The sequence below is a fragment of the Liolophura sinensis genome, chromosome 13 (assembly GCF_032854445.1).
Source record: "Liolophura sinensis isolate JHLJ2023 chromosome 13, CUHK_Ljap_v2, whole genome shotgun sequence".
NCBI classification, from domain to species: domain Eukaryota; kingdom Metazoa; phylum Mollusca; class Polyplacophora; order Chitonida; family Chitonidae; genus Liolophura; species Liolophura sinensis.
This window is the reverse complement of record NC_088307.1, coordinates 19,343,049-19,359,688: the sequence shown is the minus strand read 5'-3', so window position 1 is coordinate 19,359,688 and position 16,640 is coordinate 19,343,049. Positions and strand designations below refer to the sequence as shown.

Sequence of the window (16,640 nt, the reverse complement as noted above, 5' to 3'; positions counted from 1 at the left end):
TTAAACTTAGGACTTTTTATTTAGGTATGAATTGATTTTATTTTATCCGAGCTTAACTCTTTCTAAATGAAGACATTTTAAATTACTTCAATTCAGTCTGCTATGTGGGTTGTGAAATCCAGTTAAATCATAAGGGAAACTACCGCCCGTTGGCCGGGTGCATGAGAAACTTTCTGACATAAACCACCGTGGAATCAGCGAGAACCGGATGCGAGCACGTGGTCCCCAAGGTTAACCACCATATGCAACATCCCTCCTTAGGGCAATGCAAGTGCAACCAATGAAACATGTTCTCCTATTGAAAATTGCTCCATATCCAAGCTTAAAGTTTTTTACTAACCCAAAAACTGTAGATCTGCTGAAGCATAGTACGGCTACGTTTGTCCGTAATTCAGTAAAGATCAGTTGTGATGCAAGACAAACCTACATTACGTAGACTAATATAGTCGCAAGGCAAACTGTAGTGTAGCAAACTCAATAGTATTCTCAATAGCTACTTCCCAAGACGAGATTCATGAAAGAAATCTGACGCCTACGCTTAATTATGAAAGCCTAGCAGCTAAAAAAAAAAAATAACATGCAAGTTTTCAACAGCATTTCGGGCAAATATTTCAAGTCTGTATTTACATGATTGTGAATCTGTCCTTGAGAGTGAACTTAATGCTACCTAGTTTCCACGATAAAACCGTCCTAGCACACGCTTCTGAACATCTCAGCAAATGAATTCACGCACACATAAACGGACGATATTGACAGTGTGGAAGAAATGACAAAAACTACAACGAGTTACACATAAATCAGTAAAATTGTGACGCTATATATTTCATTACAATACATTCAGTGAAATGATTAAATTCAAATTAAACGTTAAAGATTAAAAAAAAAATATACATATCGGAACCAACAGAATAAAAGGCAGAGTTATACAAGAAAACGAAACCCTTGTTGTTGTTGCTACTCCTGTTTTGACACATACCGCATGGTTGCGAACACTTTAATGGCTTCCACACACTAAACGTTTTAAAAATAAAGACATTTTACAACATAAAAAAAATATTAACAAAGCTCCGAATTTCAAAATCAAATTGCCCATTGTCTTTCATCATGGAGTTTTTACAGTGAAATCAAACTGGTTGCGGAGTCTCGTCGTCCTCGTGACGTAGGCGATATTCCTCTAGCGTTTTTTGGATGGTTTCCGACGAGTACTTGCATTTTGGAGACCCACAAGCGCACGTGAACTGTTTCCACTTAATCATCCAGAACTTCTCGCCATAATCGAATCTGAAAAACACAAAATCAAATTTCTGTAAATCAATCAAGCCAAGAATTTTGGACACATAAAACTTAAGTATACCATCCAAATTTCCACCACAAATCTTCAGGTATAGACAGACTTTGCATATGTATACCTTTACCGCACAACGCACTACACTACATTCGCTCACGCTGTCTGCAGAGCCTGCTCGAAAACCTCGCAAAGGGCAAGGTAACAAATAAGTTAGCTGCAACAAGGCAATGAGAGAAGGCAGAATGCTCCGTTCAGTCGTCAAGCAAACTATCCATGATATGAAGCTACGCTGCCATTTCTGAACGTAATCAGACATGCCTTTGTGTCACCACGATCGCAAAGTCACAGCGCCTACACTAGTGTGCAGTGAAGCGATTTGCTGCCTGTGCCTTCTTTGGAGAAGTTATAGAAAATATCAGCACATAAATATATGTTTCAATCCTGGAGTGAGCGAGAGAGTAGTTGGGGTTTAACGTCGTTCTTAACAATTTTTCAGTTATATGACGACGAAGGAATCCTTAAAGTGCACGCAATGTGCCTTCTTGTTGCAGGACGGATTTCAACTGCTCTTTTATCTAGTGCTGCTTCACTGAGAAGACTTACTGAAGGCAAGCAAGCCGCCCCACTTGAGCCATTATATTGACACGGGTCAACCAGTCGTTGCACTATCCCCTTCAATGCTGAACCCCAAGCTAGGAAGCTACAAGTTCCTCTTTTAAGGTCTTAGGTAGGACCCGACCCAGATTTGACCCTGGACCCTCCGCTCCCGAGCTATCGGGGCCGGTGCAGTCTTCGATATACGTATACTAACGTCAAAACAAGTAATTGTCATAAAAGTCATTGTTGTTTAAAAGTCTTAATAATGTACCATAATATCTTCACTGGATATACCCAATGAAATGTTACGCACAAACCTGACTGAAAAACTAGCTGGTATTTCTTTAAACATCTATAAGCTTTTTGAAGTGGCAAAGGATCGCACAATTCCTGAACATTCTTAGACAATCACCACACTCGGGAGATCTGTATCTGTTTATCTATTTGATTGGTGTTTTATGCTGTACTCAAGAATATTTCACTTATACGACGACGGACAGCATTATGGTGAGAGGAAACCGTGCAGAGCCCGAGGGAAACCTAAGACCATCCACAGGTTGCTGCAAGACCGTTCCACGTACGGCCGGAGAGGAAGCCAGCATGAGTTGTACTTGACCTCACAGCGATCGCATAGGTGGGAAGCGCCGTGCTGACGTGACAATCCCCTCCGCCACAGAGGCCCCCGGTACGCTCTATGCACTTATAACTAATACAAGTAAACTGAATTACAAGAATAATTCAGTCAAAAATTTTGAATTACCAGATTAATTCAGCTCGAAAACAAAAACAAATCTGGTTTACATATTCTAAAACTTCTAGATTGTAGCTTTGTAGACAAACCCACTATTTCAGAGACAAAGCATGACAAACTTGTGTCAACAAGGTGAAAACACATTTTTTCCCACTGGAATCTTGTCAACAACACCCAATCTCACCTTAACATGTTTTTAAGCATTTTTGTTTCAGACAAAACAAATCGCGTTTAACTAGTTTCGAGCAGGTAATTCAACTTCTTTTAGAAACGCAGCGAGTGATTCAATTTATTACCAGACTATTGCGTTAACCAGAGGAATATCCGATCATTACATTACTTTTAATTTAACCCATTCCTTCTGATCTGTTTTTAGGCAGGAATTACATCAACCCAGCGGGTCACCATTGCAACACCCTTACGCCAAGGCCTAGAAGCCCACCTTTGGCACAAGACATGCATCTACATTGCACTTGAGCTGTAACAGCCGGCATTCACTGCCTATCACCCGTCACCATATGGCCCTTCCTTACACACCGGAATTCCGTAGCATAATAGAAAGTGTAATCAGTTGTAAAAACCCGATCATGAAGAAATCCGGAAAGGATCGTCCTAAAACAATCACATCATGCCACACTTTCGCCTTAGGTTTAATTAGTAAAGCCGTGTAAAAACCAAGCGTGCCAGACAAAGGATAAAACCAAAACTCTCCTCGTTGTTTCTTGCAAACGTGAAAGCAAATATGTCTATTGTTTAAGAGTCCTTCAAAATTTGCTTATTTATTTGAAGATGAACACTGTACTTCTAGGATTTTTCATTTACTAGACCACGTCAAGGTTTCTGCCTGGAGTAAACCACCTAATTTTTGACATGTAACTTAAAACTAGGCCTATACTACTTCATACCAGCATCCTTGCTTAACTGTTTTTTTTATCTCATACCACAAATCCCTGAAAAACTTATCACAGATCAGCTAGTTTTGTTCACTATAATTCTCAGTGACGTATAAAACCATTTTTATCTGATTTTCTATCCAATAAAATGACCGCCGTTGTGCAAGAAAAAAAAGTACAATTGCACAAAAAAACTGGGATTTTAGTATAACGTTAAACATCAGTCAAATTAACCAGCTAATAAAGTCAAACTCATAAAACCATCAAACAAGGCGCGGTGGTTTCCTTTCGCCTCTCATCGGTTTCCTCCAAACATGAACCGAACCGCCTTCGGTGATAGTGAAATATCTCGAGAACAGCGCTACACGCCATTCAACACAAGCAAACAAACAAAAAAAACTGTAACTTCAATATCTGGATTGTCCTTCCCGAAAATAGCATTCTCTTCACCATACTGACATTTCTCTTTGAAGCCTGGTTGCTAAACAGCGTTGCCACTGATATTTCAAAACGAAGATATATGTATTCATGGCTTTTCCTGACAAAACATGTAAAATCTAACAATAATGCATGACTTCCACCACACCAAATTATAAAATCTGAAGCCCAGTATTGCATCATTCAGCTATTTAGCTCAGATGTTTCACCATCAGAATTAAATAAGGAAGAAATGAAAATCCACCGGGATGATTGTTCAGGGTTGATTGTCGTGTACTTACATCAATAGATACTAGCACGTAGATACAAGAATGCAGGTGTGAAGATGCTCACAGGAAAGAAAATTATTGGCATTCTCATGACTTTCCTCTAACTTTTCTAAATTCATACTTTTTAATGACATCCATACTTTTCGAAATCTACGACTTTTCTCAAAACTTTATAAATTCATGACTTTTATGACAATTCTTGACTGGGACATTCATGATGATTCGGGCTTTTTGATAATCGTGGCAATCCCGCGTATCCGCCTCGTTCCTACAGAGGCCATAGAGGACTCGAAACCCTTCGATCCACTCTAGGAACGCGAAGGTCCAAAATGTCAGCAGGTACAAGAGGTCCGAAAAGTCGGAGTGAGAAAGGCAGTCAGCAAAATCGCCACCAGCACTGTCGTCAAGACGGTCTATGGCCTAATCATTACACTTCGCTGTGACAGCCATCCACAGCCGTCCTCAGCCAGAGGTTAATGTCAAAATTAAGAACGACATTACATCCGGAATTGCGGAGAAAAGGCGGAGAAGACTTGATAACCCCTTCCACTCAGCCCGATGCCTCGCAGCCTGGGGATGGACCAATCATCAACCGGTAATAACAAGACAGCAATCGAATCACCAATGGGATTGCTCAAAACTGTTTTCTTCTGAACTATTAGAGTGCGGAATTTTTTCCCCTCTGGCCGCGCTGATATTGCGCGATAACCAGTTTTAGTCTACTGGTCGCGTTATTAGATGGCCCGACGGGTGCTGCGAATGCCGAAATGGACATTCGCGATATTTTGAGGGAGACTTTCCAAATTTTGCCTGAAGCTTACTGTTGGCATATCTTCAAAGTGAAGACACCGATACTAGCCTTTCCACAAAAATACCACTCTCAGGGTTCACCAATAAACGTTGTGCATTGCACATACCGGAAATAGTGTGTAACAACAACAACAAATTTATATGAGACCATCTCCGGTATAACTACACTGTACAGCACAGGGGGACAAGTTCCGTGTGTATAATGGATTTCTCCGTATAATTGCTAGACCGTTTCCACTAACTGTCAAGACACGTTACCCAGAGAAACCCAAACGTATCGGTACCGACGAAAAACCATACCTCTTCTACTTGCCGGAATACTTAGAAATAAATTCTCAATCTATCAAACGTCACTTTAGCTTTGAGCATAACTGAAGTGTTTCGTAAGTTTGTTTTTTTTTTTTTACTTTTCAACATGGCAAATCTTCCGAACTTGTCTGTCATAAGATAAAATACCCGATAAGAAATTGTCAACATCCGTCTCAGAGGCTCAAAGAAATTGGTCATCAATAAGGAGTTTCTGATATCTACCTCATTGTCATTTTCCCAAAACTTTCTAATTCAAGACTTTTCATGACAATTCATGATGGGACATTTATGATGATTCAGGCTTTTTGATGATAGTGGCTGCCTCGTTCCTAATGAGACTATAAGATTACCAGTATCATTTTCCCTCGCCCTATGATAACTTTCTCACACTGACTGAAAATGCCCAAGATGAATATGCTAATATTGTTTTGTTTATTCTTCGGTCGAAGGAATGGTGCCACCTTCTTTCACACCTTCCTCATTCAATGTCTTCTTTCACTTTACGCCGCGAAAATCAGCTTTATGGAGTGAGTGAGTGCTTGGGGTTTAATGTCGTACTCAACAATTTTTCAGTCATATGACGACGAAGGAATCCTTAGGGTGCATGTACGTGCAATGTGCCTCCTTGTATCAGGACGGATTTCCACCGCTCTTTTATCTAGCGCTGCTTCACTGAGGCGACTTACCGAAGGCAAGTAAGCCGCCCCGCCCGAGCTATTATACTGATACGGGTCAACCAGTCGTTCACTATCCCCTTGATGCTGAACGCCACGCGAGGAAGTTACAACATCCTCTTTTAAAGTCTTAGGTGTGACTCGATCAAGGAATGATCCTGGATCTACCCGTCCAGAAGCGGACGCTCTACCAACTGTGCTATCCGGGCCGGTAGCTTTATGGAAGAACGGTTTTCTTGCAATTGTTCGAAAGGTCGTTCTTGTGTTTTATGGGGTGCATTTTTGAAACGTGCATGCGCCTACGACAATTTCTGGTCTGGGTTACTAAAACAGTTGTACCGTATTTTAAAGTACTGTAATATCTCGGTTATGCAAGTCAACAGCTTTTGGCCACTCTTTTGTACATGTACACTTATTCAGAAGCTTTCGGATGAGACAGTGACAAACACGCCTGATGATTACTAAAGTCTCTTCCAAAAGCTTGTGAATAAGTTATGTACAAAGTGTTTGTTGTCGTTTGGTTAATTAGCAGTAGTTTGGTTTATCACTGGTATTGTGAAAACTATCCATACCCCTTGCGATCACTCCTTGTCTTCTGTGATCACCTTTCACTTGCTGTACAATGTATCTTTCTCATACATATGTGACGACCGGACGCATTTCCTTGCGGGTAAAGCTCGTAGTAACGCAAACGCCTTTATACATGAACAAGGCATACATCTCCACCACTACCAGTATCTCATGAATCTCAACACTTGACACGTTGAATAAATGCCAAACAACCACAAAACCTAAACTGCACGTTACGTTAACGATTCACGAGCTGATCGCTTGCAAAACCTCTCCCTGCGTAGTTATGCAGGGTGAACAGCTTATGCCCAGGTAACCTTTTGGGGCTGGCAGGCTATCTCTCAGCTTACATCGTCCATTACTTTGCACAGCCCAGTCTGTCAATTCTGACGTGTGCAACCTTCGGGTCCAGCTGAGATCGGCATTAACTTAACTTGAACATTTTCAGTAGTCCCCACAACAGACTCATTTTTCTTCACTATCAACCAGCCATACCACAAGTACTGTATTTTACCCAAAATATCGCCCCATGACAAAGCTATTCATTTTTCCTGAAACTAAGGATTACGATTTGTCGTCGCAGAAAGGTGTTGTGAGGTTTATTTAGAAGGTAGGACGATATTCTAATGGATAACTGTAAATTTCAGCACCAAGAGTATGCATTTATTCACCTCTAAAATGCTGTTTTTCCATCTAAATTTTGAGGGGAAATACGGCACCTACCTTACGTTGAAACACGACACTGACTGTCAAAACTCCTTGTCATGTACGTGAATTTATATATATGCATACACGTGTGCTTTGGTCTAAACAACAAACTCAACCATATTTCATATGACAAGCAGAGTCATTAGGCATGTGTACAAATGCTGTGTCTTCTTGTAGCAGGACGAATCCATAACGACAAAGTGTTGCCGTCACTGAAAATACAAGCCGCCGACACCAGACATGACACCCCACCCAGTCACATTATACTGACACTGAGCCAACCAGTCCTATTTCCTTTTGGTGTCTTTAGTGTGTGACCTAACAAGGTCTGATTCCTGGTCTCCTGACTTCGAGGTGAAAGTTCAACCATTAGGCCACCTCGCGCAGTTCATGCATTAATGCACAATCTATTGAATCTACTCATGTCACGATATTTGACACACGTGCCACACACCTACGAGAAGAGTCTGGAAAGTTCTGGACCTGAGGTACCATGAGTCATGAGACCTATCTACTGGTTATGTGGGCTACTGGTTATGTGGGCTACTAATTGAGCACCTCCTTATCAATATATCAAGGAAGTTACAAGTAATTAAGGTCATTATCCTGTAATTCATACATCACCATGAATCCTCACATCTGAAGACGCGAGTTCCACACCTTTACGAAAGCCAGGCAAACTTGATGACTGAAAGTGGTATTGATTCACTGATATCTAGGCTAGAACATGTGAAATATGATGTCATAGACACCGGACAGGACACCCCACCCAGTAACATTGTACTGACACTCGGCCAACTTGCCCTGTCTCCTTGCTCAAACCTCTCAGTGCTGAGCACCAAGCCAGGGAGCAGCAAGCTCTGGTATGTTAGACCTCTTTCTAGTTGATTCCATACCTCCCCACCCCACCTTCCCACCCAACAAACACCTGAAATAACCCTGAACATGGTGTTTACCATCGTTGAGATGACCTAATACATGTGACTCTTACCCAAGTTCTTCCTGAGCTTTGATTGGTCGAGACGAGAAAAAGCAGATGCGAGGAAAGCGGAGGTCTTGATGTTCTACGAACACCTTGACTGGGATGATGTTGGGCTCGCACAGGTGGTTGATGAAACGACTGATATTACCATACTTCCTGGCGTCTATACAATACGTCTCTCCGTCCTAAATAAAGACAAAGGGCAACAACAACAACACATTAGCACAGTGGTTTGAAACCTGGAGTGTGACCATATGTATGTATACATTTCAGCACAACCACCCCCATACGATATAATGACATTTCAACCTATCAATATACATTACACACAACACCCACAAGCTAGTCTGCATTTTAAAGTCACGACATGACAAACCATAAAACTTTGGTAAGTATATGACAGACTTTTCCACCTGTGATGTAGAGATATGCACACCATATTGGTGGAAGACCGTGGTTTACAGTGAGTGTTGGCAACACCAGCAACAGACACTGTGAGTAAGCAAAATCACAAATTCTCTACCAAAGGCTCTGATCCACGACAATGTACTGATTATGCTGAACAATTTTATTTATTTATTTCATTGGTGTTTTACGCCGTACTCAAAAATATTTCACTTATCCCACGGTGGCTAGCACTATGGTGGGAAGAAACCAGGCGGAACCCAAAATCATATACTGAAAAAGGGGCCTCCGTGGCTCAGTCGGTTAGCGCACTAGCGCAGGGTAATCACCAAGGAGCCTCTCGCCAATGCAGTCGCTGTGAGTTCAAGTCCAGCTCATGCTGGCTTCCTCTCCGGTCGTCAGTGGGAAAGTCTGCCAGCAACCTGTGGATGGTTTCCAGCGGGCTGTGCCCAGTTTCCTCCCACTATAATGCTGGCCGCTGTTGTATAAGTGAAATATTCTTGAGTACGACGTACAAGCACAAATCAAATAAATAAATAAGTATGCTGAAAAATGATGGAGGTAAATAGAATAATCATGACATGGCAGTGAGGATTGCTCAAAATCATTGAAATTCCACAGGAAAAGCCCAACACACCAATAAGTCTCTTGCAAATCTCCATGAGGTACTCATAAGTATGCAAAAAAAAATTATGGAAATTACATAAAAACTTTTGGCAGATCAAAGTTGACATCACTCCTCTTTATGTACCGTAGGGAAGTATAAATTGAGTAATGAAGGGGAGTAACTACCTAACACATGACAAAAACGATTAAATCTTGCTTATCTTCCTCAGTGGTTGAGGACGTATTCTGAAAATTATTGAAATTGCATTAAAATTCTTGCATTAAAAAAGTGTTGACAAGAACTGATTATGAATTTAATTGCAGACAGGCTGACAATCTGATTATGGACAGGTTTACAATCTGATGTATGGTGATATAACAAAAAAATTTAAAACAAAAAAAAAAACCTCCACTCAGACAAGAGCAACAGAAATAATCAAAATGAATGTCAAGAGTCAAAAAAAAACAAAAAAAAAAAAAACAAAATTAAAATATCTCCTAGTGTCAGCTGTCTTGAGGGGAAAAATAGTGGGGCCATACGTAACGGGGATCCTGTGGAGGAGAGCCATAACGAGGCGGGCATGCCAGGTAGCCATCAATAAAGCCCTGCACTAACCCAAACTCCTCCCATGGGGACCCGATGAATAATCAACCACTGGCATTTAATAGTCTGATTAAATTGAGAATTAACAACCTGAATTGAAATGGACGAGCCCTCTAAGGTTTTCCAAGCCAGGCAGACGCCGTATTGTCAACAGACTGGGGTTTGAGGGATTTTTTATGTTTTTTTTTTTCTTTTACGTCTCTTGTCCACGAAGATTGATTTTTTTATGGCAAACAGTAAGAAACAATATTAAAAGAAACAAATAATTTAAAGCAATTGTCTACTTATACAAGGTTGTTGACATACAAAACAAGAAATATTTATCTATTTATGTTTAACCATATTCCAAACTTTTGCACTCATGCCCTGTCAGTCCACAACACCTAGGAATGAGGAAAAGAGATGGAGTCACTTTGATTTCTCTGTGCTTAAAAGGAAACATAAATGAGAAAAACAGCATCCGAACATCTTTTCCAGACACTTTTGTTTTAGTAGCATGTCTAAATATCATTTTTTTTTTTTTTACATGTATATGTTGCATCCAAATATCACCTATTTTCCATTTCATCTGTCGTTCCACTTAGTTTTTTTACCATGTCTTTTTAACACACATATATACATATGTGTGTGTGTGTATGCATGTGTGTGTACATGCCTGCACCTTATGCCAAAGTAACCAGACATGACATCATGACATCACACCTAATCATATTATACTGACATCGGGTCAACCAGTCCTGTTTTCTTGCTCTAACCACTCAGTGCTGAGCACCCAGCAAGGCAGCATCAAGTACTATTTTTAAGTCTTTGGTAAGACCAAACTCGAGTTTGATCCCAGATTTCACGACTCAGAGGCAAACGTTTGATTTGATTGTGGTTACAAGAATTTTTTTATTAACAGTCAGGGTCTGTTTTATGAAAAGAGGAAGCCGAAGAGCACACCCAGCCAACGAATGCTGTTGACCACTTACTGTCAAAGGCCACAAAAACCAAAGGGTGGTGGAGTGTACAAATTCCCTGCCCAAGGCTGGGTTTGAACCAGTATCGTATGGTTATGAGTTGCTCACTCTGCTCACTGAGCCATGTCTTGCTCACTTATATATAATATATATATATATATATATATATATATAGTGTTAAAAAGACATGGTAAAATCCAGGTAACAAAAACTATATACATATATATATGTATATATATATATATATACACACAGAAGACACAAAGTAAACATAGTACGATACATGAAAGACATTTTTACATAAAATCATTACAGCTATGAATCCTCCTAAAGATGCCTTTAGGAGCCTCCGTGGCTCGGTCGGTTAGCGCGCTAGCACAGCGTAGTGACCGAGAAGCCTCTCACCAATGCGGTCGTTGTGAGTTCAAGACCAGATCATGCTGGCTTCCTCTCCGGCCGTGAAGATTTTTTTTAAAAATTGAAATTCTGAAATCATCAGAAACCATTTCTTCGATGTTAAATGTAATTGTGCTTATCTATCATTTCAAGGTATTCAGTGGACTGACTTCAAAGTATGAACAATCCAGCAGATGCGCTTTTCTGAAATTTTCTAACAATAATTGTCTTCTTTCCCAATGCATTATCATGCCTGGGGGAAAATGGTCAAGCTGGGTAGAATTAGTGGAGTTCATCACTGCCTAATCTCCACATAAGTATTAGGAATAATGTGTTTGTCTCATCAGCTTCATCACTTCCACGTACATAAGAATTAACTTCCACATTCCAATACTCTATTGATTACTCTAATAGATCAAAGCCAAGTCTCCAGAATGTAACACTACCCACCCAAGTTTTTTTCACCCCAGGTACCAAGACGAGCATGCAACAACCTTTGTGAGACAGCTCGACAATCAATACCGATACCGCAACAAGGCGCTCCTTTGTCGTTTGTCGCGTTGCTAGGCAACCAACGGCATGAAGTGAGAGCAGATCCGGAGCATCTGCGCTCGACCGCAAGCTGTCTTGTCGTTCCCATTAAAGTGGACATTTGTGTTATTAGCCATTTTCTGCCGCGTCGTTATCCTTAACGCAAATAAATCACACGTGATTCTGTTTGTTCACGAGTGGCTTAATCAACACATTTCATCATTGTTCGACGCATCTCCAAAGGTTACATGACCCCATCCTGAAGGACCACCCAGGGGATATGGTCTTGTACCAGACAAACTAAGTCCTTATTTTACGGCTGGGATCGAACAAAACAGGCTACATCATGGTCAAAGGGCCACACTAGCTACAGCAGCAAGTAACCAGGCTGAACATTCTTGGAAAAGAAGTAGCCAGCCAGTAGCAAGTCATTAGCCAGCCAGTAGCAAGTCATTAGCCAGCCAGTAGCAAGTCATTAGCCAGCCAGTCAGTAGCAAGTCATCTTTTTGAGATACCACCCCCAAACATTCACTTTAACATTCCTTCTAATACAAAATACACAGTCATGAAATTTGTAATTTACAGTAATTATGAATCTTGTTGTTCAGCTACAGAAGCCTTGTTTTCGTTGGAGTGGCCCAGAAACAGTGAGCCTCAGCAACGAGTTTTGTCTTCCTTTCCTGACAGACATTGCACATCAATAAAAAGACATTATTTGGTGCACAGCACTAGTATATTGATTTATTTATTACGCTCTGCACAAAAATATTTCACTTATACAACGATGGCGAGCATTATGGTGGGAGAAAACCAAATAGAGCCTGGGGGGAACCCATGGCCATTCACTGGCAGACCTTCCCACGTACAGCCGGAGAGCATTTGTATATTAAGGACGGTACAGGAATAGTAGAAGTAATCACAGCCCTACAGACCTAGATAAGTTCAACTCTGGCTTATCACTGGTAAAATCCTTGGACAGCGAGCAAGCTACAGCTCCATTACGTTTTGATAATGTACCGATTTACAAGAAGAAAATCTGAAATGACTGGCTCATAAAAAAAAAACCCAGACTGTTGATTAATAAATAACATTTCCCACTGGCCATTCTGACATGACAAGATATTACCTTTACCTTTCGGTCAGGGTTGGATGAAACCAGACAGTTTTGCACTTTACGCTATTTGTTCATAAGCCAGTAAAGGATACACAAAGCCCAGCACAAATAAGAACACTTTGAGGCCACCACTGTAAGGACCTGTTGTTGGAGGTATATACTGCCTAGTCAAAGGTAGATGTCTAACCTCGTTCCCAGTGCCTAGTGCCACAAAGCAGCTATGAACAGGCGGAGCTGTGTACAAACTTTTGTGCACAACCCAACTAGTAGGAAGAAGATTTCAGATTTGATCAAGTCTTTGAACACATTCAGGTTCTCTTACCTTGTTGTCAAGATCAAACAAATAAGAATCGTCTTCTCGTCTGTCTGCCTCCGAGTCTGAGATCAACTCCCCTATATACCTGCAAAAAAAAAACACAGCCATAGTTTCACATTTTGTTTTTTTTTTTTTGTTTTTTAGGTGCAACGAGCAACTCTGTTTTGTGCAAACGTTAGATTAAATCAGAAAACCAGCCAAATCTGTGCAGATGTTTTGGCAACTATTTCTTTGATTCTGATTGGTCAATAGTATCAGATATTATTTTCAAATTTTGATAAAATTTTGTGTGCAGGCTCATTTTGTGGCCCCTCAGATCAAGTTCAGAAACCAGCATAAATTTTGCACATTTAGCATGTAATATACCTTATCTAATTGTTTGTTTTTAGGAGATTTTTTTGTTTTTCATGAACACATGTATCCCACAATAACTTGTATCCAGCAGTGGCTGTCAGAAATTGAAGTCTTCATTAAAAATATGTCCATTGGGGGTATAGGATATTTTACTTAATTTTTTGCTGAATATTAATTTTGTTCAATTCCCTATCTTTTTGATTAACCGACAAAAAACAGGACAAAAATACAAAAAAAAAGAAACAACAAGAAAGTTCTGCTGCTGACCTATCATATATTTTCTGACAAAGAATTAAGGATGGCTTAAACAAAGAATATGTACTTACTCGCATATAAATGAGCCCTGTGGAATGTCTAGCAGCGTCTTGACACCCCAGCCTCTATTACAGGTGCGGAATAACTGAAGTCTGACCCTGCACAAGACAGACAAATAATAACCAAAAATTATGAGGCCAAACTGTCAGTGTTAACACCCCTACATTATGCAGCCCCAGTTGTGCTTAAAATTATTTCCACTTGTTTCAGAATTAAGCATGAATCTAGTTGTACAACTTTCTTATTGTAATGCTGTAAACATTTGAATAGGGCCCAAAATGCAAACCCCTCCAGAAGCTATGACTAGTACCAGGAATACCCAAGACATGCATCTGCAGGCTATTTAAATGCTGGAGTTCCTTGGAAATGATTTAGTAGGCCTACTGTATCAAAAATTCAAGCAGTGGGAAAGAAATATGCTTATATAAAATGTGTCCAATTTCCAACAAAGCTATTTATCACATGGGTCTTCATTGTTGCAGTACACAACTTTCATCTGCCATAGGCTACTGCCTAGACTGTTGTTCTAAAAATACCTTCGGCATTAGAGAGCTAGAGTAAACACGATGTCACTCTTGCCTTGATAATGGAGATATGCTGAAGCTGTGTGCAGATGAAGTTTCACTATACTTTTACTGGGTTGAAAAAAAAAAATAAAAAAGCATTTAATGCCTGTTTAAGATATTTTGAATCGTAGTCTTTCAGTTCACATAAACAGAAGCTGTCTTTCACTTTAATTATTTATTTAGTTGATTATTCGTCTTATGGTGTTTCAGGATGTACTCAAGAATATTTTCAATTATAAGACGACAGCAAGTATTATGCATTAAACATTTGTATTTGTGTGGATAAATCTAGCACTTCTTGATCCATAGTATATTCAACTAGTTGGTAAGCACTTTTCACAGACAACACTGTAGATATTCAACCTTTCTGGCCTATAAAGCACTTATTTCAGTCCAATTTATGCACGCAATTATCATAAAAATGATTTGTTTGTCACTAAAGATGCAAGCTTCATAAAACTGTGCAGATTATTTCTCTACAGCCCGGAGTTCTCTCAGAATATTTCAAAATATTGGTCTGAGAGGCCAATTAGGGTACTCCATATTTGATTGATTTACCTTATTGGCCTTATTAGTACATAAGCAAAATAGAACATAATGGAAAACCATTCAGTACAAAAAAACAGTTAAGAAAAAATGATAAGCATAAAAAATGGAAAGCCTCAAAATTCTAAATTTTATCAATTCCTGTCACTAGAGAAATCAGGAATTCCGTGAGATCACACAGGATATAATTCAGACCACAGACAGACAAGACGTCCGGAAATTAGGTTACCATTATTCCGACTGACACAACCAGCTCACCTGACTAATTACACACCCAATCCCAGGTTTATTAACAGCTCCGTTAAGGTGACCATGCACAAACCACGAGGGCTCAGAGCCAACACCAATCCATTTAACCATCTAACTGATTTAAACCACATAAAAGACTGAACTTCTTTACACAGAGGAAATTTCCTCACCTCAGAACCTTAAATACTCAAGAAGGCCAATATTTCACTGCTAAAAAGTCCTTTTTCATCAGACTTGTTATTACAAGCTATACCTCTCAAACATGTGAATAGGGAGTTTTAATATAACACAATTTTTATGAAAAACCTGAAATTCCAAGATTTCTAGTCTCTTCAAAAGATTTCTATCTTGAGACACTTTACAAGCTTGACACACTTCTATGTGACTTTGAAGATTTCTTTTCCTGGTTTTCCACATTTTCTGTACTATTCTTAAGTTTTCTAGGCTTTTCCCAGGTTTTCTGGACTCATCCCCGGTTTCCACCTTCCAGGGTTACCAGAAGTTTTTGACCCCGCCCCAGAATTTTTAGGGGGATTTCTCCAATGTTTTCGCCGCCGTCGTATAAGTGAAATATTCTTGAGTACGGCGTAAAACACCAATCAATCCAATGTTTTCCACATTTTTTGCAGCTTTACCACACTTCTTCTTAGGTTTTTTCCCAATGTCTTCCACACTGTTTCTTTTAAGATTTTTGCTATGTTTTCCACACTTTTTTTCAGATTTTCCCCAGGATTTCCCCAGTTTTTTTTTTCAGATTTTTCCCAGGTTTTCCACACTTTTTTTCAGATTTCCCCCAGGATTTCCCCACTTTTTTTCCAGATTTTCCCCAGGATTTCCCCACTTTTTTTCCAGATTTTCGACAGGTTTTCCACACTTTTTTTTAGATTTTCCCCAGGGTTTCCACACTTTTTTTCCAGATTTTTCCCAGGTTTTCCACACTTTTTTCAGATTTTTCCCAGGATTTCCACACTTTTTCCCAGATTTTCCCCACGTTTTCCACACTCTTTTTTCAGGTTTTCCCCAGGATTTCCACACTTTTTTCCCAGATTTTCCACACTCTTTTTTCAGGTTTTCCCCAGGATTTCCACACTTTTTTTCCAGATTTTTCCCAGGTTTTCCACATATTTTTTTCAGGTTTTCCAGACCCCTGGGAGATACATTTTCAAGCTGTACTTACGTGATTCCATTCTGCACAACCCTGTTGTTGCAAGTCGTCCAACATCTGCAGGCTCTGTTACACTCAAAGATCAACGGCGGTTCCAGCGTATTGAATTCAGGTAATAAACGACCATCCTGATAAAAAATGTGAAATATAGGACTTTGTGTAAATGACTGAGTGCTTGGGGTTTAACGCGGTACTTAACAATTTTTCAGTAATATGACGAGGAAG

At 39.9% G+C, this 16,640-nt stretch overlaps 1 protein-coding gene across 1 annotated transcript in view; it reads right to left on the bottom strand.

Annotated features, from left to right (window-relative positions):
- Positions 1 to 514: 514 nt before the first annotated feature.
- Positions 515 to 16,640, bottom strand: part of LOC135480086 (histone-lysine N-methyltransferase EHMT2-like) — a 50,916-nt gene continuing 34,790 nt past the window's right edge. Inside the window, exons 22-26 of the mRNA XM_064759840.1 lie at positions 16,428 to 16,543; positions 13,901 to 13,987; positions 13,227 to 13,305; positions 8,299 to 8,474; positions 515 to 1,281 (exon numbers count right to left, since the gene is read on the bottom strand). Of these exons, the coding sequence (XP_064615910.1) occupies positions 1,125 to 1,281; positions 8,299 to 8,474; positions 13,227 to 13,305; positions 13,901 to 13,987; positions 16,428 to 16,543 (615 nt within the window). The 3' untranslated portion in view covers positions 515 to 1,124. The remainder of the gene's footprint in view (positions 1,282 to 8,298; positions 8,475 to 13,226; positions 13,306 to 13,900; positions 13,988 to 16,427; positions 16,544 to 16,640) is intronic.